At 40.2% G+C, this 23,449-nt stretch overlaps 1 protein-coding gene across 6 annotated transcripts in view; it reads right to left on the reverse strand.

Moving 5' to 3' along the window:
* BBS9 (Bardet-Biedl syndrome 9) overlaps positions 1 to 23,449 on the reverse strand; it is a 547,551-nt gene that overhangs the window by 455,743 nt on the left and 68,359 nt on the right. For 4 of the 6 annotated variants that reach the window (XM_058445811.1, XM_058445798.1, XM_032758349.2 and 1 more), the window contains exon 5: positions 18,109 to 18,222. In XM_058445811.1, coding sequence (XP_058301794.1) covers positions 18,109 to 18,222 — 114 coding nt within the window. Of the gene's footprint in view, positions 1 to 1,315; positions 1,358 to 12,263; positions 12,357 to 18,108; positions 18,223 to 23,449 lie in introns of those variants that run through there. The other 2 variants (XM_058445808.1, XM_032758350.2) reach the window with 2 other exon arrangements.

A 23,449-nucleotide genomic window follows, 5' to 3' on the forward strand; every position in this document is an offset into this window, starting at 1 on the left:
AGATGTGTCTTTTACACTAAATATTAGAGAATTTAAGTAATTTTTTAAAACAAAAACATTTTGATTTGTGGACATTATCACAAATACTCAATAGTTCTGAATACCACATTCCAAGCTAAAAAGTAGGAAGAGCAATCTATAGAAACACAGTTGCAATTAGATAAGAAAGTGTATTTCTACTAGATAACTTACAAACAACATGCTGTATCACCAGCATACTGACAAATAATGTGACTAAGGGTGAACCCAGGAGGCCCAAGTTACTCACCCTCACTTTACCACTATGGGAGACAGTGACTACAATGACCCATGCCTTGTAATAGATATTTTAATTTGTTTGTTAAAGAGGAAAATAAAACTTAGAAGTTGGCTAGAATAATGGAACTGAGCTAACGTGTTCTAAAAAAATAACCCCAAAGTCTAAAGTATATAACACATCAGCCCTGCCCAATCAAATGTCTATTTTGGTTCAATCATTCAACAAATACTTATTTAGCACCCACTATGTGCCAAAGACTGTGAAAGACACTAGATATGCAGTGATGAACAAAAGATACAGTCCCTGCCCCCTCAGTAAGCTTATAGAAAAACCTCCCTCTCATTCCTTTCTCAGAATACATAGACCTTCTCTCTAACTAGCAAGGCAATTAAATAAGAGTTACTATATTAGGAAGAACATGAGATTTGGAATCAGATAGCTCTGGGTTCAAATAAGATAGCTATGCCTAGATGTGTCTGGAGAAACACCTTTATCTTCTCTGATCTCCAGTCTCCCAGTATGAAAAAATGGTGATTATGTTATCTCACTGGGCTAAATGCAATATCACAACATATAGAAGAGAATAAATACTAGCTCTCTCTCCACATAGTCTTCTCTATAAATAAATATAAAAATTCCTGCTAGATAATCAAACTCCAGGAAACAGAAACATCAAAATTCTGCATGGAAGAGAAGTTTCTAAGCTTAGAAGAAACAGAATAAAGTGTACTAGAAAGGAATGATCTGACCACATTAAAACACTTACACAATTTAAAAGCCAATAACAATCTGGAAAAAAGATATTCACATCAAATACAATGAAATTAATCTGTACTAAATAAGTCTACCAGAATTATTCAAACAACTGAACTGTTGAATCCACAGGAATTTTTATGATAAACACTCATTTTTCAAATCCAGCATTGGGATTAGTTTTAAAGACCCTTTAAAAAATGTAACTTCGTGGATTAAACAAATAAATAAATAAGTAAATTATAGAAAATAGCAAACATACACCAATGGCAATGAAACGAAAGAAAGAACACAACTTCATACCACAATCTTTAAAATATGGTGACCATAAAGCAGATGTTTCCAAGAATCTTCAGGGCTAGATTTGGTGCATTCTGTGAAGCTGCTAAGACCAAACTCCACACAAGGAGGAAGAGGGGTGAGGCTGTGAATAAACAAAATTCTGAAAATTTCACTAAAACTCTCAAATTTATAGGAAGACAAATCCAGGAAGGGGAGGGGGGATGTAGACAGCCCAGAGAAATGGAAATGCCCATAATACCATAAGTTCTACCTTTACCACATTCCTTCTGGTCAGAAAACAAAAATACAGATTTTATCATTTTGGTATTTTTTTCTGCAAAAAGAAAAAAGCAGGAAAGGCCATAGACCATAAAAAATAGCAGCCAAGCTAAATAAATATTTCCAGCAATTATGATGAGTAGGAGAAGTGGAAGACAGGCGAGAGGAGGAACTGCCACGTGAAGCCTCACACACACCCACGGAGGACCAGAAGAAAAGTAGGGGGTGGCGAATGGAAACAGCTTCTAATGAAATACAAACAGGGGAAGCAACAAATGGCACTGATTCAAGGAAACCTGATGAATAGTAAGAGAAAAGATCCAGAATCTAAGAATATCTCTCAACCTTCCAAGATAACAGGTTACAGACCAACCAGGTAGTGTGACAGTAATTCAAGATGCTTAGCAAAATCACAAAAGAGAGGGTTGAAGCCAAATCCTACAGTAAGGCTACTACAGACAACCCTTCTTCCTCCCCATGTCTTCTCCACTGCCCCTAGATAGGTGATAAGCAGACACACTGCGTGATATCCAACCCTCAAAACAGTATATCAGGAAGGAAAACAAACTCTTCTCTGATTGGGTAGGAAAGAAAGCAAGAAAAATTCACCAGCACCATAAAAAAGCAAACTGGCCCAAACAGAGTGGGCCAAGCTAAGCTTGATTGCTCAAGCAAGGTAAAGAGGCTGGCCTGGCAAATCCACAAACATACTACAAAAAAAAAAAAAAAAAGGCAGAAAGAGGGAGAAGGGAAGACAATATGTGAAAGACAGATGAAGAAAAACAGAACCAAGAATCAGAACAAAGCTCTCTAAAAACATTTCACACTACTGAGCAATTTAATAAGAATATGAATTAAATAAAACAAACACATAGTGACAAAGTGATATGGGAGGCTAAATAACAAACAACAAAAAAAAGAACCCAAATAAAACCCTAACAGACAGATATATAGATATATATAGGAGATACCACATTATAATTGAGGAGCAGTTTGTTAACAAGTGAAAAATGGTTATGGTATCATTTACCAAATCTCCAACAACCAGTGGGTCATGTGACCAGTGGGTCACAGCAGCCCAAATCCACATAATATGGATAGGATGTAAAAGGGATAGATCTAAAATGACTGTAAGAGACTACTTGCTATGGTCTGAACGTCATCCAAAATTCCTATGTTGAAAATTAATTCCCATTGTAGTGGTATTAAGAGGTGTGGCCTTTTGGGAAGTGATTAAGTAATGAGAGCTCCACCCTCATGAATGGATTAGTGCCTTGTAAAAGAATGGAGGGAAGTAGCTTAGGCCCTTTGCTCTTCTGCTCCTCTGTTCTTCTGCCATGTGAGGACACCAAGGTGGTGCCATCTATGAGGAACAGGCCCTCACTGCACACTGAACCTGCTGGCACCTTGATTTTGGACTTCCCAGCCTCCAGACCTGTGAGAAATAAATGTCTGTTCTTTATAAATTACCCAGTCTCAGGTGTTTTGGTATAGCAACACAAATGGACTAGGACACTACTACATGTCAGGAAATCTCAGGTTTAATGGAATGAAAGTCATTTATGAGCACTATTCCAAGTATATAGACTGAAAAAGTAACCTGAAAAGCAAGTTAGAAAGAATAAGCAGAAGCTTATATGCAGTTCAAGAGGTCTTTCCCAGAATATAAAATGTGCACAGTTTTTATATTATTCTATATATTTTTGCCATCTTAAAGGAAAGACAAGTTTTGATTTCAAGTGCACGAATTGCAGGTGAAATGTATCATCACTAAATATTTAGGAATATCTTATAATATGCCACTTTTCCTATTTGCAGCTTGACCCAAATCACACAGGTTTTTTTCTGTCTTCTAGTAAATCCATATGTTTTTAATTAATACAAAATAAACACCAATATTGAATAAATTACTCAACTGACTTCAAGATATATGCATATAAAGTAAAGGCTTTTCCATTTAACATTTATTGTCATACCTTGCTTGCATTCCATTATACAGCACCAGACTTGACATGATAAACATGCTTTTCACTGGTTGGGCCCTTTAGGTGGTAAGATGACTAAATTCCAGAAACTGTAAAATTACTCTAAAATTACTCTGGGTTAGCTCAAGTTGGAACATTCTGGATTATATTCTACTGTCCACATATATGTTTTCAACGGTTGCGTTTGGGAGGTAGTGCTCAATCATTTACTTTTTTTTTTTTTTTACTGGTACATATGTTTTAAATATGCCTCTGTGAACAAGACTACTTTTATAACAAAAGTATACACATCCTCATGTGAAGAATACTGAAAGTGAGGAAAAGATAAAGTAAAAATCCTGACTTATATTATTTCAAGTTTCAATCTCTTCTGTAAATAATTTGAGACACGTCCCCAAATTTAAATATCTATGCATACCAAGCCAAAAATCATGACAAATGGTTTTGCAAAGATTCAATTAAATTCAACTACAACAAATCCTCAAAATACACACAAACATTTCGAGCAATTATCCCCATACACTGTACCAGAATGAGGTTGCATTCAGCCCAGGACAGAGCGCATCCTTTAACTGCTTAGGCCCTGCCTTCTCCAATTCATATACACACCTGAGGGCACATTCTCAAATCACCACTGGCTGGCCTCTCCTGTCAGTTCTAAAGTAGTACCACAGGGAGGTTCTAGGAGAGAAAGTGAAACCAAAAGCAAGGTGGATATTTACAGTTTTTTGGCCACCCAGCACCTATTTCACTCTCTTTCATTAATGCTATAGAACCAGGTTAAAGGTGACCCCTTTATATTTTGACCCCATGTTGTTTACTTCTTCATTCAGACTAACCATTAACTCAAAGCTCACGGATACCAAATTCAAATTTTTATATCAATTGCTTTAAACATAGCCCAAATAAGGATATTTTCAGCCTGTTTTGCATACCCTGAAAAACTGCACCTAACAGCCACTAGCTATAGGTAAAACAAACCCTGAGGGTGTAAAAGACTGTATGTTGCTGCTGCCCTCCCCAGTCCTGCTTCTCAGCAACCTGGACACCTAAGCCCCACTCTGAGTCCTCTCTCCCCAGAAAGCTCCCCTGACCTCTGCCCCTTCCAGGTCAAGGCCACCTCACTCTCTCTGGAAGGTCTCTTGCTGTAAGAGACCTCCTCTTGCATGCAATCCTGCCAAAGCACCAGGCAAACAAAGCTTATTGTGTTCTACTGCCATCTGATAGCCATGTTGTTTTTCTTGATCACCTCCAAAGTCCTCAGATTCACCACAGTTAATTATTCACTGATATTCCTCTGGAAATCCACCCCTCTCCCCTCTTCACTCTTACTCTTAGGGGTAAGAGGACTTCCCACACCTGTGGCTCAGGCTCAAGTTTAATCACATTCCTTTGGTGGCAGTGATTGGTTCAGAGATGGCCCAACCAGAGCCTATGAGTTGGAAACAGACTTTTGTTGAGCCTTCTAGGAGGATGGAAGAACCTCTTTTACATGGACTAGAATGTGACAAGTAAAGATTTAAAGCTGCTATAGCCATCATGTAACCAGGAGGAAATAGCCTATCCAAGGAAATGGAAGCAAGAGATGAAAAGAGAGAAACCAGATCTGATCACAGAGAAGGCTCAAGTGATGTTAGCCAGTCAACTTCCTATTCTTGCTTAAGCCAACTGTCAGTTGCAACCAAGGGAGTCTTCAGTTTTACCAAAGACAAGGTTGGAAAGAAAACAAAAGTACATCTAAATCCACATGAAAAAGCAGAATTATGGCCTCTGCAGGAAATGGGAGGTTTGGGTTTTTGACGGTAACATTTAACTCTTGAGTTGTGTGTTACCAAGTAAGCTCAAAATATAAATATTCCCACGTATCCTCTAATAAAAATACAAAAAGTTAGCCGAGCGTGGTGGTGGGTGCCTGTGGACCCAGCTGCTCAGGAGGCTGAGGCAGGAGAATGGCGTGAACCCAGGAGGCGGAGCTTGCAGTGAGCCAAGATTGCGCCCCTGCACTCCAGCCTGGGCAACAGAGCGAGACTCAGTCTCAAAAAAAAAAGAAAAAAAAATCCCCATGTAAAACAAAGCTCTATAATCAAGACAAGAAATTTTTTAAAGGAAAGCAAAGAAGTTTAAGATGTTGATAAAGATAAAAATTGAAGAAAGAGCCAGTCATGGTGGCTCATACCTGTAATCCCAGCACTTAGGGAGGCCTAGGCAGGCATACTGGCTGAGCCCAAGACTTCAAGACCAGCCTGGGCAACATAGCAAGATCTTGTATCTACTTTTTTTTTTTTTTAAAAGACAGAGTCTCACTCTGGAGTGCAGTGGAGTGCAGTGGCTCGATCTTGGCTCACTGCAGCCTCTGACTCCTGGGTTCAAGCGATTCTCCTGCCTCAGCCTACTGAGTAGCTGGGACTACAGGCACATGCCACCACGTCCAGCTAATTTTTGTATTTTTAGTAGAGGCGGGGTTTCACCATGTTGGCCAGGATGGTCTCGATCTCCTGACCTTGCGATCCGCCCCCCTCAGCCTCCCAAAGTGCTGGAATTACAGGCATGAGCCACCACACCCAGCCTCTATTTTTTTTTAATTAAAAAAAAATTGAAAGAACCAGATGGTGGTGTAATGGTGATAATTTCTAATAAAGTATTTCTTTTCCTTTTCTTTTTTTTCCAAAGGGTCTGACTTTTAATCTCATGAAGTATTAAACAGGCTTTTTTCCCATAAACCACATATTTATTATGAAAAGAAGGCAATAATTCAACAGGGCTATAAGGCACAAATTACAGGATGAGAAACAATGTTTTAAATTATAGGCACATCATAATCCAAACAACATAATTTTAAAAATAAAAATGGGGCCAGGCACAATGGCTCATGCCTGTAATCCTAGCACTCTGAGAGGCTGAGGCAGGCAGATTGCTTGAGCCCAGGAGTTGAGACCAGCCTGGGCAATACGGCAAAACCCCGTCACTACAAAAAATACAAATAGCCAGGCATGGTAGCGCACATCTGTAGTCCCAGCTACTCAGGAGGCTGATGCAGGAGGGCTGCTTGAACTCAGGAGGCAGAGGTTGCAGTGAGCTGAGATCGTACCACTGCACTCCAGCCTGGGTGACAAAGCTAGACCTTGTCTCTAAAACAAAACAAAACAAATAAAATAAAATAAAAGTAAAAATGTATTCAGGTCAAATTTTTTCAGCAAAATACTATCTATGAAAGGCATGTGGTTTATCAGATTAAGATTTCACCATGTGTTCTCAAAGACTTCTCCCTCCCTTATAAAATATTTTCCCCTCTGGCTATGGCCTTAATTGCACCTACCTTCGTGCCTAAACCCCCCTTTACAAAGCACCTTTCCTTTGGGATTTCCATTTCTTCTCTATGGATTCCTCATTCCAGTGCAACATGACCAATGTTCCTACCCTTCTGTTAAAATTATTCTCCCTAAAATCACCAATGACTTGCAAATGACCAAATCCAACATTTTCTTTCCAGTACTCCAGCTGCTTAACCTCTGAACTCTCAAGTCCTTCAGTGCCTCTTGGAATCTCTCCCTTCCCTCTCCTTCCATGACACTATGCTCTTCTGTCTCTAAATTTATATTCCTTAATCTCTGTGCTAGTTCCTCTTCTTATCCCTACCCTTAAATTTGTCATTCTCAACAAACATAGTCATAGTACTCTTGAAGAGCACTATATCCTTCTCCATTAAAGATCAGCTAGTAGCTAAAGAAGATAATTGTCCCTTACTGAGGGCTTTATGCTGTAAGTTAAAAAGTCAATTTAGTAGCCTAAAAATAGCAAGGTTTTTAAAGCACTATAAAGTCTGAAAAGTAGTCTTGAGAGGAACAAACTATCCCAGAAGGAATTTGAATGGTTCAACCTTTGGGCAACGAAGGCTAAAGACCATACTGAAGACCATAAAATTGAAACTGGGAATTGCTAATCTCTGGATTAAAGAGGATAAAAATGAAGGGCTGGAATAAAAAAGGTAACAGCACACTCCCCACTCTCATTTACTCCCCTCGCCCCCGCCCCTCCCCCCACCCCACCCCACCCCCACCCGCCACACACACACACACACATTCACTCACCTACAGGGAGCTGCTCTAATCCCGGGGCATCGTTTTGTACATATTCATCTCTATCATGATTTACCTCATTATATTATAGTTAACTCTTCATCTTTATTACTCCTAGATTGTGAGCTACTTGAGAACATAAACTTTTTTCTTTTTTCTTTTTTTCAGACAGAGTCTCGCTCTGTCGCCCAGGCTGGAGTGCAATGATGCAATCTCGGCTCACTGCAACCTCCACCTCCCGGGTTCAAGCGATTTCTCCTGTCTCAGCCTCCCAAGTAGCTGGGATTACAGGCACCCACCACTGCGCCCAGTTAATTTTTTTGTATTTTTAGTAGAGATGGGGTTTTACCATGTTGGCCAGGCTGCTCTCGAACTCCCGACCTCAAGTCTCCACCCACCTCAGCCTCCCAAAGTGCTGGGATTACAGGAATGAGCCACCATGGCCAGCCCATAAACTGTCTTTTCTTTATCTGTCTATTCCAAGAAAACTAACACAGTGCCTGGGCACTCAGAATTCTTAGTAAATATGCATCGAATGGATGGGGGGATGGGCAGACGGAGGGACAAAGAGAGATGATGTAAGGGAGGAACAACACACCAGACTTGCTTCAGTCCCTGAAAGTGCCCAAGCACCTACAACAAACCAACAATTCCTTCCCAGTGTCCCTGTTACACACTTGAAAGATTCCTATATATTATAAGGTTCATCATCTTTTCACAGCCAACAAGGCAAATTTAGGGTAACTGAGGACTTTGGGTCAGTTACTACAGGGACTCTAAATCAGACTATGAGTGAAGGAAATTCTAGCTCAAATATCTTGATACTACATAGACTACAAGAAGTATCTTATGTTACTAAGTTAAGTATATGCAGCTGTTGACCTTAAAACAATATTTTTTTCTTCACCACTGGCTTTCTGTGAATCAATAATATTTTGAAACGGCAAGTTTGTCTTAACTAGGTAAAATACCATATTAACAACCATTGGAAATTTTAGTAACACAAAGAAACAAAAGTAAGTGAAAATCTGGCAAAAATATCATTTTGTTCTGTTTTCAAAAACAAGTAGAGTTCAAATTACCAAAACAAATAAATTCCACCAATATTACTAATATATCTTAAATCTATTAAAATCTACCTTTTCGAAATTGATTTAGTATATGTCCAAACTAACTTGTTTGTCTATGCTTATGCTGCTCACTAAATTTTGCAAGCATTAATTTGTCAAGAGCATAAAAAACAAAGATAAACTAATATTTTATTAGAACCCAAAATCACATATTCCTTCAAAAAAGCAGCTTGGATTTAAATTTTAAAAAACAGCAAACATTGTTAACTTCAAACACACTTCCCCTCTGCAAAAATAAATAAATAAAAGCCCAATACAACCAATTAATATTATAATTTTTGGAGGAATTTTTTATTTTTTTGGACTTTTCTTACAAACCAAAGCACCAACCAGAAAAATAAAACTGAAAAAGCAAACATATGACCCAGAACTTACTTAACATATTTCCCATAATCTATCAAGAATCAAAGATATGCACTTAACTTTAGCGAAACCAAACTACACTCCATTCTGATAGGAAAGTTTTTTCTGAATTGGGGAGGAGGTAAATTCACTCACGGCCCAATCAAGGAGGCAGTTTAGTGTGACTAATACCAGAAGCTTCCAGATGCAGACAGGCTGGGTAGAAATCCTCCCTCCACCACTCACAGTTACTTTTTCAACCTGTAAAGCTCTTAGAACACTGCCTGATACAAAATAAGCATTTTGCAGACATAGGGCTATAGCACACCTCTAGATCACTGCAGCTTAGCATTACCTGGAATATTGTCAGAAATTCAGAATTTAAGGTCCAATTTCAGACTTACAAGAGTCAGAATCTGCATTTTAATCACGATCCCCTTATAATTCAAATGCAACTTAAAAGTTTAAAAAAGTTAAAAGTTTGAGAAGCACAGCTAGAAAGCACTTTTATATTATATTGTTATCTGTTATAATTAACTGTCTTTTAAAAACCCACCCTGTTGTGCAACTCGAAGAAGTTACATTTATTTTTAATAAAAGGCAAAGCATTATTATGGGATCAACATTCCTCCATTAGTGATTTCTTGCCATACCTTATTCTAAGGCAGCAGCAACTAAGGCCAAAACTTATAGAGGATTGCCATCTAGTGTTAGTTCATTTTGACACACACACAAAATACTGCACCCCTCTTCTCCCACTGCCTTTCCATACTTTAAATAACACATTTGCTTAAAACTGTGTTGGGTTTTAGTTTTGTTTAATTCTTTTATCGAGACATGACATGATTACCAAACAATAATTCCATAAGATGCCATATGAAATAGAGGAAAGTAGAAAACAAGGATTTTTAGGTTTCTTTTTTAAATAACATCAACTCCAGGGAAGCTTTCCAATTAAAAGAATCACCCACTCGCTCCTGGAAAGGTGCACATTAAATACCCATTAAAGACATCAGGCTTAGAAAGTGGGCTTTCTTATGAAATGTACACGTCTTGGAGTCTTACTTTCTTCTACCTAAGTTCTGTACTTTTCACAATTTATACAGTATTTAAGGAATAAAGCTACTTTCATATTGGAAAAAAAAATTTTACAAGTGTCTGACTTAATAATTCAACCTCTCCACTCTGTACAATCAGAAATGCAGATAAAGATTTATGTAAAAAGATGTTCATTCATAGCTTTGTCAGAAGCATCGGAACCAGAGCAACTCCATCTTCAATAGTGACTGGGTAAAATGAGGCTGAGACCTACTGGGCTGCATTCCCAGAAGGTTAGACATTCCAAGTCACAGGATAAGACAGGAGGTTGGCACAAGGTACAGGTCACAAAGACCTTACTGATAAAACAGTATGTGGTAAAGAAGCCAGCCAAAACCCACCAAAACCAAGATGGCGACCAAAGTGATCTCTGGTTATCCTCACTACTCATTATTGCTAATTATAATGCATTAGCATGCTAAAAGACACTCCCACTAGTGCCATGTCAATTTACAAATGCCATGACAACATCAGGGAGTTACACTGTATAGTCTAAAAAGGGAAGGAAACCTCAGTTCTGGGGAAATTGCTCACCCTTTTCCAGGAAAACTCATGAATAATCCATCCCTTGTTTAGCATTTAATCAATAAATAATCATAAAATAGCCAATCAGCAGCCCTCAGGGCTGCTCTGCCAATGGAGTAGCCATTCTTTTATTCCTTTACTTTGTTAATAAACTTGCTGTCACTTTACTCTATGAACTTGCCCTGAATTCTTTCTTGTTTGAGATCCAAGAACCCTGTCTGGGGGTCTGGATCAGGACCCCTTTCCAATAACATTTTCCTGGTGAACCATGAAAGAACAATACAAAGGAGATGCTGACCCAAAGGAAATAGACTGCAGAACCCATTGGCCGACTTTGGTCAAGTGGTGGATTAGAGGCCCAACTTAGAAGATTTAAAGTCTCTCCTACGACAGAATGGGTTAAATGCCCTCTTAATAAAAAGTAAGGATTCTCGACAAACTTGGGTTCGAGACCCAACTTAGGAAGGTTAGAGTCCTTCTTAAGATTTAGGGGGTTAGAAGCCCCTCTCAGTAAAATCCCTTTTGGTTAAAAATGAATTTGGCATTATGGGGTGTTAACTGCTATTCTCTTTGGATTAATCTGCCTTGCACTCTTTGCTGATGGCTGTGGGGGGATTAGGCATGTACAGGATCACCGGATATGGGGAGCTTCTTTTCTCCCCAAAAGCGGAAACTTGAAAGCTGATGGGACTGCTGGAAAAGATTCCTTAGCAAATGACAAGCAACCACCTGAACTTTTGTTTAGTGTCACTGCAATGCGTGGGTCTTTCTCTAGCTTCCCCTAAGCTCCTCGTCTTCCCACCCCACTGCAGGCATGCTTTTCTCCCTTCCTTTTCCTCTCTCTCTCTCTCTCTGTGCAAACTGCTTGTAGGAGTGGTAAAAATCACTACCTCTTGAAATATTTTAATTAATGAGAAAAAGGATTTGTGAGGCTGGTCTTAAGCTATAGCGACTCCGGGGAACTTTCTGCTATAAATGTTTTTTACTGTATTCTGTCATAAAGAGGGGTACCTTAAGATTGAACATGGGCTTAGGATACATGGGCTTAGGACTGTTCAAGCTAGCCCAGCAAACTAGTCAGCTACAAACTTTGCTGCAGGTTCCTGAAGCAAACAAACAAAAAAACTGGATGAGGTTCCCCTCTTGTCTTGTTTTATGTCCTTGGGAGCTTGACCTTTTAAGTACATGGCAGTACTTTCTCTTGTTCTCAGCCATCTGGAGGACAGGAATTTTGGAGTTTACGTCAGAGCTCTAAAAATTATCTCAAGCAGTTAAAAGACTTTGCAAGCTCAAAATTGACTGCTCTTGGCTCTTTATGGGAAGGGCAATGGAAACTGTCCAGTGCTGTAATTTAGTAACTAAGGCTTATTGGTGTCACCTGTGAGGTTACTTTTGGTAATGTTTAAAAGCCAGAAATATTGTCTGTTTGGCCTGGTTAAAGTAGGGTAATAAGAGGTTTATAAGGAATTTTTTTTAAGGAGCACTATGGTTAAAAGTCAGATTACTTAAAAGCAGATATCCAAGTTACACATACATTTTAAAGGCCTTTATGTTCTTTTCCCTCTTCCTGGATTGTGTTTTTCTGGAAAAGAGGTTTTTTTCTTCTCAGTCAACTGAATTGTTTTTCTCCGTTTTGTCTTCTTGACATTCTTGATGCACACGAGAGGACCTAAGATAATATCTAACAGCTTGGGACACCTTGGGAAAAATGGAGGAGGTGCTGCAGATCCCATTTTGGGGGGAAAAAAGACTTCTGTTTCCCTCGTGGAACCCTAAGAATTGAAAATAGATAGATCCCTCTCGTATTTTTTACTTTTGGGGGTATTAGAAATTACTTCACATTATGCAAGAAATTTCATGTGTAATAACTATGTAGGAAATACACTTTTGGGGATAGCTAATGGAAGTTATGAGAGGACACTCAGCTCTTTCCATGTTTGGATCAGAGAAGCATGCTCTTGGCCACCTAGAAGGTATGGAAATGTCCCCATCCCCTACTAAGAGACAAGACTCCCATGGGAGATGGGCTGATACCCATCCCTTTTTTGGGATCCAGGATCTGGTATAAAAATGGAATCCTTAATTTTGGGGGATCTGTTTCGCCTTCCACCTATACCTGTTTATTAGGGCTAGAAACTGAATGCTTTAAAGGGAAACTTAGAAACTGGCAAATGAAAAATCTTATAACTATTGGATCTTCTTTTGTCTGTGTATCTATATGTGTTGTGTGTGTGTGATGTTTATATATATATATATATATATAAAAGTTCTGATTAATTGGTTTAAAAATAATAAGCACTTAAATATTGTCAAAAAATTAAGACTATAATGCCTTTTAGTTCACGTGACTTAAGTAATCTTTGGGAAATAAAAACACAGCTTTAAAGATTATTAGTAAAATAAAGACACTTGGTCTAAATTAGGCAGGTCAGATATTAGGTTTGATAAATGCTTTAAGGTCATAAACTGCTTCTTTGACTCTTGAAAATTGTTCAACTTAACTGCTGTGGAGCCATTAGATTTTAAGTAAGGCCTGGTTACATGTGGAGTTAGCCACATCCCCTAACTATACATGAGAGTCAGACCTTATCTGTACTTCTGTCTGGGGCCCTAGGCTCCACACCTAGTACATAATTAAAATCATGTACTTACCAGATTTTTCACCAAAAGTAAGTTTCTAAGAGTTAACAGTGTAACATGTAATTGAGACTACTAGAGAGTTTTATATGCAAGATGTGTCAGGAAAATGAAATGTGCTTTTGAAAAAAGACTATAAGAAGGCATGGGAATGTGGATTTTTTTCTTTTTGCCTAGTTTAGAGAGTTAAAGGATTTTGTTTTGTTTTGTTTTGTTTTGTTTTGTTTTGTTTTTTGTTTTGTTTTGTGAGATGGAGTCTCGCTCTGTCGCCCAGACTGGAGTGCAGTGGTGTGATCTCAGCTCACTGCAAGCTCCGCCTCCCAGGTTCACGCCATTCTCCCACCTCAGCCTCCCGGGTAGCTGGGATTACAGGCGCCCGCCACCATGCCCAGCTAACTTTGTTTTTGTATTTTTAGTAGAGATGGGGTTTCACCGTGTTAGCCAGGATGGTCTCGATCTCCTGACCTCGTGATCCACCTGCCTCGGCCTCCCAAAGTGCTGGGATTACAGGCGTGAGCCACCACACCTGACCAAGGATTGTTTTAAGTTAGATGGGAAAAAGCCGAAGGTTTGAACAAGTTGTGGAAGGTTGGTGAAAAACTAATCCTGTAAAAGAAAATTCTGTGTGTGAACATATCAGCTAAAGTTAAAGGTGTATTATTCTGTTTTTCCATAAATTGAACATTGGAATAAAAGCACAACAGGTTTTTCTTAGAGCACTGATCTGCTTTTTAACAACAACAACAAAAAAAGGTGTAAAGGGTTATATGCAAGGTTTATAAGAATCTTATCTTATGATCAAACTAAAATTGAATAGATTTGTCTATAAGGTTTTATTAAGAATTGGTTGACATCAATAGTGTACTAATGCAAAGGTGAAAACTGGCTTTCTGTCTCGAACAGGATTTTCAAGTTATATTAAAAATAATAAAAGATTTGGCTGGGCATGGTGCCTCACGCCTGTAATCCCAGCACTTTGGGATTTCCAGGTATAAAGAAGTATATAGAAATGTCTCACCTATTATTCTCTAGAGGTTTGCTAGGGCTGTTAGGTTCAATTTCTCATAACAGAAATGTCCCGCCTATCCTTTAGTTCCACCTGCAGGAGGTTCCTTGCACCCTTCTTGCACTTCGTCCACTCTGGCAGCTCCCCTGGAGGAGATCTAAGTCCCTCTTGGCATCAGCATGCTAGTACAAATCCCACGGCAGGATCCGCCCTAAGCCATATGAGGTGACCACGGAATCGCAGCTAGGACCCACTCACTCTGCACAGCTGTAGTACTTTGTACCATTCACACAAGCAGCACCGCAAGTAGGAGTGCTTGTGATCATTCACATGCACATTCAGCCCCCTGAATATCCCGACCACCAAGGAAATACTTTGTCGCCTTTATGACGTTTCTTACCTCGCTCTGTGCACAGAGTTACCTGGTCACCATGGTATGTGAGGATCCTTTTTCCCAGGTTGCCAGCCCGGGTTTATTTGTCACACCAGGTGGATCCCCAGTCTCTCACCCTGAGGCCACCAAAACAAGGCAGTGGGACATGTCTCCCCACGAGAGGCAACTGGAGACCTGTTCTCCAGGGGAGAATAGACTCCCATACGGGCCACCAGATTGTTACAAACAAATGCTTCTCCCTCGGTGCCAAAAAGAATAACTAGCGCTCAAAGAATTTTTTCGGCCAGGTGCAGTGGCTCACGCCTGTAATCCTAGCACTTTGGGAGGCTGAGGCAGGCGAATCACAAGGTCAGGAGATCGAGACCATCCTGGCCAACATGGTGAAAACCCCATCTCTACTAAAAATACAAAAATTAGCTGGGCATGGTGGCATGTGCCTGTAATCCCAGCTACTTGGGAGGCTGAGGTAGAAGAATTGCTTGAACCAGGGAGTCGGAGGTTGCAGTGAGCCGAGATCACACCACTGCACTCCAGCCTGATGACAAAGCGAGACTCCATCTCAAAAAAAAAAAAAAAAAAATTTCTCAGCAAGGCAATTTTACATCTATAGAAGGGTGCAACTCACAGATGGAGCAATGGTGAGAGTACACTTGAACAAGGGAGGGGAAGGGATTCTTATTCCTGACACAGTTAGCCCCTGCTGCCATGTTGTTCCCCTATTGGCTAGGGTTGGACCACACAGTCTAAGCTAATTCTGATTGGCTATTTTAAAGAGAACAGGGTATGAGCCAGAGTGGCAGGGTAAGCAATTTGGCAGGAAAGACGGTTATGGAACAGGTAACTAAAGGTGACTTAGGTCAGAGCAGGTGACCAGGGCTGACTGAGGTCAAAGCAGGCAACCAGGATAAGTCAGGACAGAGCAGGTGACCAGGGGAACAGATGTGAACTACTGATTAAAACTGGTGGAAAAGGCTATTTACTGAAACTACAAGGAAGTTAAACTTTAAAATGGAGGACAAACAACTGAACATACTGACATACTGATTCTTTGAAGAGAAATTTAGAACTCACTGTATCCAACAGGGTTAACTTGATCTGATAATAAAATAAAAAGTATACTGCAATCTATATAATAGTGGTCCCCAACCTTTTTGGCATCAAGGACCAGTTTTGTGGAAGACAATTTTTCCACAGACCAGGAAGGGGGAAGATTTTGGGATAACTCAGCACATTACATTTATTGTGCACTTTATTTCTATTATTATTACATTGTAATACATAATGAAATAATTACACAACTCAACACAGTGTAGGATCGGTAGAAGCCCTGAGCTTGTTTTCCTGCAACTAGATGGTCCCATCTTGGCATGATGGGAGGCAATGACAGATGATCAGGCATTAGATTTGCATAAGAGCACACAACCTAGATTCCTGACATGCACAGTTCACAATAGAGTTTGCGTTCCTATGAGAATCTCATGCAGCCGGATCTGACAGGAGGCGGAGCTCAGGCTAATGCAAGCGATGGGGAGTGGCTGTAAATACAGATGAAGCTTTGCTCGCTTGCCTGCCACTCACCTCCTGCTGTGAAGCCTGGTTCCTAACAGGTCATGGACCACTACGCGTCTGTAGCTTGGGGGTCGGGGATCCCTGCTATATAACATTTGATGTGATCTAAAGAACCACTGTTATGCTATCAAAAAACACTTTTATTTGGCCAAAGCATTTTTTTCTCATGTCATAATTTTTTTAGGATGTATGGAATTTAGCAATTTGCTTTTTGGAGATTCGGTAGGGAAAAGTGAATTGAAAATAGCTAATTAAACAAGGGAGGCCTAGGTTCCCTAATCAGGTCAGATATTTTTTCAAAGGACAGTAAAAATCAGTTCTAAAAGCTGAGGAAGCACTTCACTGACAGACTCTCCCCTCATCTAAATTTCTCTCCATCTAACTCTAGATACCTCCTTATCATTCAAGTAATCCAAACATTCATTCCTGTTACTCAAGCAGTCCTCCAACCTAACCACGTGTTTTGTTTCACATCACTCCAGTTACACAAAATATTTATTTGCACATCACCACCAAAAATATCCCTGATGCTGCTTGGTATACCCAAATTCAACTATTCCTTGTCTTTATCTGTATGTATTAATACAAAAAAACTGAGTTCACACAAATGAATAATACTTCCAAAATGAAATCATTTTCTTATGTTGCTAAGGAAGAATACAATGCAACAGCTAAACAATAAACTCATAAAACATGAGTCCAGGAAGAGCTAAGATATTATAAAATCCCTAGTTACATGCTCTGCAGGTGGCGCAGGAACATAGATACATATGCACACAGAGTCACACAATCACACAGGTAAGTGTCACCACCTGGCTTCCTATCCTCAATCCAGCAACACCAGCTCCTCTACCACCCTGTCACAGTGCACAGAGAGAAGTTGGTTTGGAAATAAGAGCCTTCCCATGCCAACAGCAAGAGTGTACACAAGCAAGCACCAAGCCTTGGTGAATCTGGAAGCTCTGGGACTGAGTGGACACAATGAAGGTGGCCTTTGTGCTAATTAGAAAAAGACACCCCTCTGCCAAGGTGGGAGGAACCCAGTCTCACTGAGCCAGTACTAGATAAAGGTGATGCCTTTCTGAAACATACAAAAAGCACCCCTTCTTCTGGGTAGATTTACTCCAAGCCAGAAAGCATGGCTCGATGAGCAGGATCAAGTCTGTATTTCAGCCCCACATCCCCCGCTCTTCCAGCTGCCCTGTGCAGAAATGACCCACATGACCCTGTGCAGCAGCCCCAGATATGGGTAGAGTGGAGAGAGGTGTTTGCAGCTTTATCCTGCCTGTAGCAGGTAGAGCAGTGACTTCCTGTCAATGAGGTCAACCATTTTTTCCACTGAGAGAGACAGTCAGGTACCACAGTTCCATCACACACAAAAAAAGCTCAGTTTCAGTCAGCTTATATATAAAAGACAAAATCTGCAGAAAAGGCAGTTTTAGAAATGTTTCTATAGACCATATAAAAATGTGCTGGTTATATAAAAATCAAAGACATCCAATGTTTAAAGTTTGGTTTTTTTTATTATTTTGATTGGGTATTTGGTCTCCTAACCAAGTACTAACCAGGCCCGACCCTGATTAGCTTCCAAGATCAGACAATATCAGGGTGGTATGGCCACAGACTTGCTTGGGCATTTGGATACAAAGGTTTCAATAAAATGTCTATTTTAACTCTTTCTGAGAGTCAAACCACTTAATCCTCTGTTTTATATGACCAAATATTCTAAATCTGTCACTTGAAATAGCATACTCATGATTAAAAGCAAATTACCTTTTACACCACCAAATGATCCATAGGTCATATTGCAGGCTGTTCTCTGAAGATTATGTTCATACATCAATTTTATCTGATATTGATTCCCATGTTCCACATTACCCAAGGTTCCTAAGGAAAAAAAAAAAAAAGGATTACTTTGTATTTGTGTACACTAAAAAACATTAATTTGTTCTCATCCACTACTCCAATTCTAAGTAATTTTAGGGAAATTATAATGGCAAAGCACTAAAATATGATGTATTGTGAAAAATTAGCATACTGATGATACACAAAGCCAGTACAGTTAAAACAATTTACATCTCAGCTAAATTACACCATTAGACAAAATACTACCCTGGGGACACTTTATATTCTATTTTTATTGGACAGAATATATCTGAGTAAAGTGTAATTATTTAAATAACAACAAAACCCTCTAATTTCAGATCTGAAATAAGTTCTCTGCATTTATAAACACTAATAGAGCAAAGAAATGACTCAAAGTGTCTAAGAAAAAAAAACCCCAACACTTTCAAGCAATTAATGTTCCTGCCCCAACTCTCAAAATATTCAAGCCCCTAATTATATTCTAATTTAATTAAGAAATTTTCTAAGCTTCCCTCAACAATAGGAAAATGTTTTTTATTTGAAGTCTGCCAAGAAGAATCTCCTTCCAGGGTGGAGCCAAGATGGCCGAATAGGAACAGCTCCGGTCTCCAGCTCCCAGCCCGAGCGACACAGAAGACTGGTGATTTCTGCATTTCTGCTTGAGGTACCGGTTTCATCTCACTAGGGAGTGCCAAACAGTGGGTGCAGGACAGTCGGTGAAGCACACTGTGCGCGAGCCGAAGCAGGGCGAGGCACTGCCTCACTCGGGAAGCGCAAGGGGTCAGGGAGTTCCCTTTCCTAGTCAAAGAAAGGGGTAACAGACGGCACCTGGAAAATTGGGTCAGTCCCACCCTCATACTGCGCTTTCCCAACGGGCCTGGAAAACGGCACACTAGGAGATTGTATCCCGCACCTGGCTCAGAGGGTCCTATGCCCACGGAGTCTCGCTGATTGCTAGCACAGCAGTCGGAGATCAAGCTGCAAGGCGGCAGCGAGGCTGGGGGAGGGGCGCCCGCCATTACCCAGGCTTGCTTAGGTAAACAAAGCAGCCAGGAAGCTCGAACTGGGTGGAGCCCACCACAGCTCAAGGAGGCCTGCCTGCCTCTGTAGGCTCCACCTCTGGGGGCAGGGCACAGACAAACAAAAAGTCAGCAGGAATCTCCAGAGACTTAAACATCCCTGTCTGACTGACAGCTTTGAAGAGAGTAGTGGTTCTCCCAGCACGCAGCTGGAGATCTGAGAACGGACAGACTGCCTCCTAAAGTGGGTCCCTCACCCCTGAGCAGCCTAACTGGGAGGCACCCCCCCAGAAGGGAAAGACCGACACCTCACTGGGCCAGGTACTCCTCTGAGACAAAACTTCCAGAGGAACTATCAGACAGCTGAATTGGTAGTCTCACAAAAATCCGCTGTTCTGCAGCCACCGCTGCTGACACCCAGCCAAACAGGGTCTGGAGTGGACCTCTAGTAAACTCCAACAGACCTGCAGCTGAGGGTCCTGTCTGGTAGAAGGAAAACTATCAAACAGAAAGGACATCCACACCAAAAACCCATCTGTACATCACCATCATTAAAGCCCAAAAGTAGATAAAACTGCAAAGATGGGGAAAAAACAGAGCAGAAAAACTGGAAACTCTAAAAAGCAGAGCACCTCTCCTCCTCCAAAGGAACGCAGTCCCTCACCAGCAATGGAACAAAGCTGGATGGAGGATGACTTTGACGAGTTGAGAGAAGAAGGCTTCAGACGATCAAACTACTCTGAGCTACGGGAGGAAATTCAAAACAATAGCAAAGAAGTTAAAAACTTTGAAAAAAAATTAGAAGAATGGATAACTAGAACAACCAATGGAGAGAAGGGCTTAAAGGAGATGGATGAGCTGAAAGCCAAGTTTCGAGAACTACGTGAAGATTGCAGAAGCCTCAGTAGCAGATGCGATCAACTGGAAGAAAGGGTATCGCAGATGGAAGATGAAATGAATGAAATGAAGCGAGAAGGGAAGTCTAGAGAAAAAAGAATAAAAAGAAATGAACAAAGCCTCCAAGAAATTTGGGACTACGTGAAACAACCAAACCTACGTCTGATTGGTGTACCTGAAAATGACGGGGAGAATGGAACCAAGTTGGAAAACACTCTGCAAGATATTATCCAGGAGAACTTCCCCAATCCAGCAAGGCAGGCCAACATTCAGATTCAGGAAATACAGAGAACGCCACAAAGATACTCCTCGAGAAGAGCAACTCCAAGACACATAATTGTCAGATTCACCAAAGTTGAAATGAAGGAAAAAATGTTAAGGGCAGCCAGAGAGAAAGGTCGGGTTACCCACAAAGGGAAGCCCATCAGGCTAACAGCTGATCTCTCCGCAGAAACTCTACAAGCCAGAAGAGAGTGGGGGCTGATATTCAACATTCTTAAAGAAAAGAATTTTCAACCCAGAATTTCCTATCCAGCCAAACTAAGCTTCATAAGTGAAGGAGAAATAAAATACTTTACGGACAAGCAAACGCTGAGTGATTTTGTCACCACCAGGCCTGCCCTAAAAGAGCTCCTGAAGGAAGCACTAAACATGGAAAGGAACAACCGGTACCAGCCACTGCAAAAACATGCCAAATTGTAAAGACTATCGAGGCTAGGAAGAAACTGCATCAACTAATGAGCAAAATAACCAACTAACATCATAATGACAGGATCAGATACACACATAACAATATTAACGTTAAATGTAAATGGGCTAAATGCTCCAATTAAAAGACACAGACTGGCAAACTGGATAAGGAGTCAGGACCCATCAGTGTGCTGTATTCAGGAAACCCATCTCACGTGCAGAGACACACATAGACTCAAAATAAAGGGATGGAGGAAGATCTATCAAGCAAATGGAAAACAAAAAAAGGCAGGGGTTGCAATCCTAGTCTCTGACAAAATAGACTTTAAACCAACAAAGATCAAAAGAGACAAAGAAGGCCATTACATAATGGTAAAGGGATCAATTCAACAAGAAGAGCTAACTATCCTAAATATATATGCACCCAACACAGGAGCACCCAGATTCATAAAGCAAGTCCTGAGTGACCTACAAAGGGACTTAAACTCCCACACAATAATAATGGGAGATTTTAACACCCCACTGTCAACATTAGACAGATCATCTAGACAGAAAGTTAACAAGGATATCCAGGAATTGAACTCAGCTCTAAACAAAGTGGACCTAATAGACATCTACAGAACTCTCCACCCCAAATCAACAGAATATACATTTTTTTCAGCACCACACCACACCTATTCCAAAATTGACCACATAGTTGGAAGTAAAGCTCTCCTCAGCAAATGTAAAAGAACAGAAATTATAACACACTGTCTCTCAGACCACAGTGCAATCAAACTAGAACTCAGGATTAAGAAACTCACTCAAAACCGCTCAACTACATGGAAACTGAACAACCTGCTCCTGAATGACTATTGGGTACATAATGAAATGAAGGCAGAAATAAAGATGTTCTTTGAAACCAACGAGAACAAAGACACAACCTACCAGAATCTCTGGGACACATTCAAAGCAGTGTGTAGAGGGAAATTTATAGCACTAAATGCCCACAAGAGAAAACAGGAAAGATCCAAAATTGACACCCTAACATCACAATTAAAAGAACTAGAAAAGCAAGAGCAAACACATTCAAAAGCTAGCAGAAGGCTAGAAATAACTAAAATCAGAGCAGAACTGAAGGAAATAGAGACACAAAAAACCCTTCAAAAAATTAATGAATCCAGGAGCTGGTTTTTTGAGAAGATCAACAAAATTGATAGACCGCTAGCAAGACTAATACAGAAGAAAAGAGAGAAGAATCAAATAGATGCAATAAAAAATGAAAAAGGGGATATCACCACCGATCCCACAGAAATACAATCTACCATCAGAGAATACTACAAACACCTCTATGCAAATAAACTAGAAAATCTAGAAGAAATGGATAAATTCCTCGACAAATACACCCTCCCAAGACTAAACCAGGAAGAAGTTGAATCTCTGAATAGACCAATAACAGGTTCTGAAATTGTGGCAATAATCAATAGCTTACCAACCAAAAAGAGTCCAGGACCTGATGGATTCACAGCTGAATTCTACCAGAGGTACAAGGAGGAACTGGTACCATTCCTTCTGAAACTATTCCAATCGATAGAAAAAGAGGGAATCCTCCCTAACACATTTTATGAAGCCAGCATCATCCTGATACCAAAGCCAGGCAGAGACACAACCAAAAAAGAGAATTTTAGACCAATATCCTTGATGAACATTGATGCAAAAATCCTCAATAAAATACTGGCAAACCGAATCCAGCAGCACATCAAAAAGCTTATACACCATGATCAAGTGGGCTTCATCCCTGGGATGCAAGGCTGGTTCAACATATGCAAATCAATAAATGTAATCCAGCATATAAACAGAACCAAAGACAAAAACCACATGATTATCTCAATAGATGCAGAAAAGGCTTTTGACAAAATTCAACAACCCTTCATGCTAAAAACTCTCAATAAATTAGGTATTGATGGGACGTATCTCAAAATAATAAGAGCTATATACGACAAACCCACAGCCAATATCATACTGAATGGGCAAAAACTAGAAGCATTCCCTCTGAAAACTGGCACAAGACAGGGATGCCCTCTCTCACCGCTCCTATTCAACATAGTGCTGGAAGTTCTGGCCAGAGCAATCAGGCAGGAGAAGGAAATAAAGGGTATTCAATTAGGAAAAGAGGAAGTCAAACTGTCCCTGTTTGCAGATGACATGATTGTATATTTAGAAAATCCCATTGTCTCAGCCCAAAATCTCCTTAAGCTGATTAGCAACTTCAGCAAAGTCTCAGGATACAAAATCAATGTACAAAAATCACAAGCATTCTTGTACACCAATCACAGACAAACAGAGAGCCAAATCATGAGTTAACTCCCATTCACAATTGCTTCAAAGAGAATAAAATACCTAGGAATCCAACTTACAAGGGATGTGAAGGACCTCTTCAAGGAGAACTACAAACCACTGCTCAATGAAATCAAAGAGGATACAAACAAATGGAAGAACATTCCATGCTCATGGGTTGGAAGAATCAATATCGTGAAAATGGCCATACTGCCCAAAGTAATTTATAGATTCAATGCCCTCCCCATCAAGCTGCCAATGACTTTCTTCACAGAATTGGAAAAAACTACTTTAAAGTTCATATGGAACCAAAAAAGAGCCCGCAT

Source organism: Hylobates moloch, unplaced genomic scaffold, assembly GCF_009828535.3.
Source record: "Hylobates moloch isolate HMO894 unplaced genomic scaffold, HMol_V3 SCAFFOLD_1, whole genome shotgun sequence".
NCBI lineage: Eukaryota > Metazoa > Chordata > Mammalia > Primates > Hylobatidae > Hylobates > Hylobates moloch.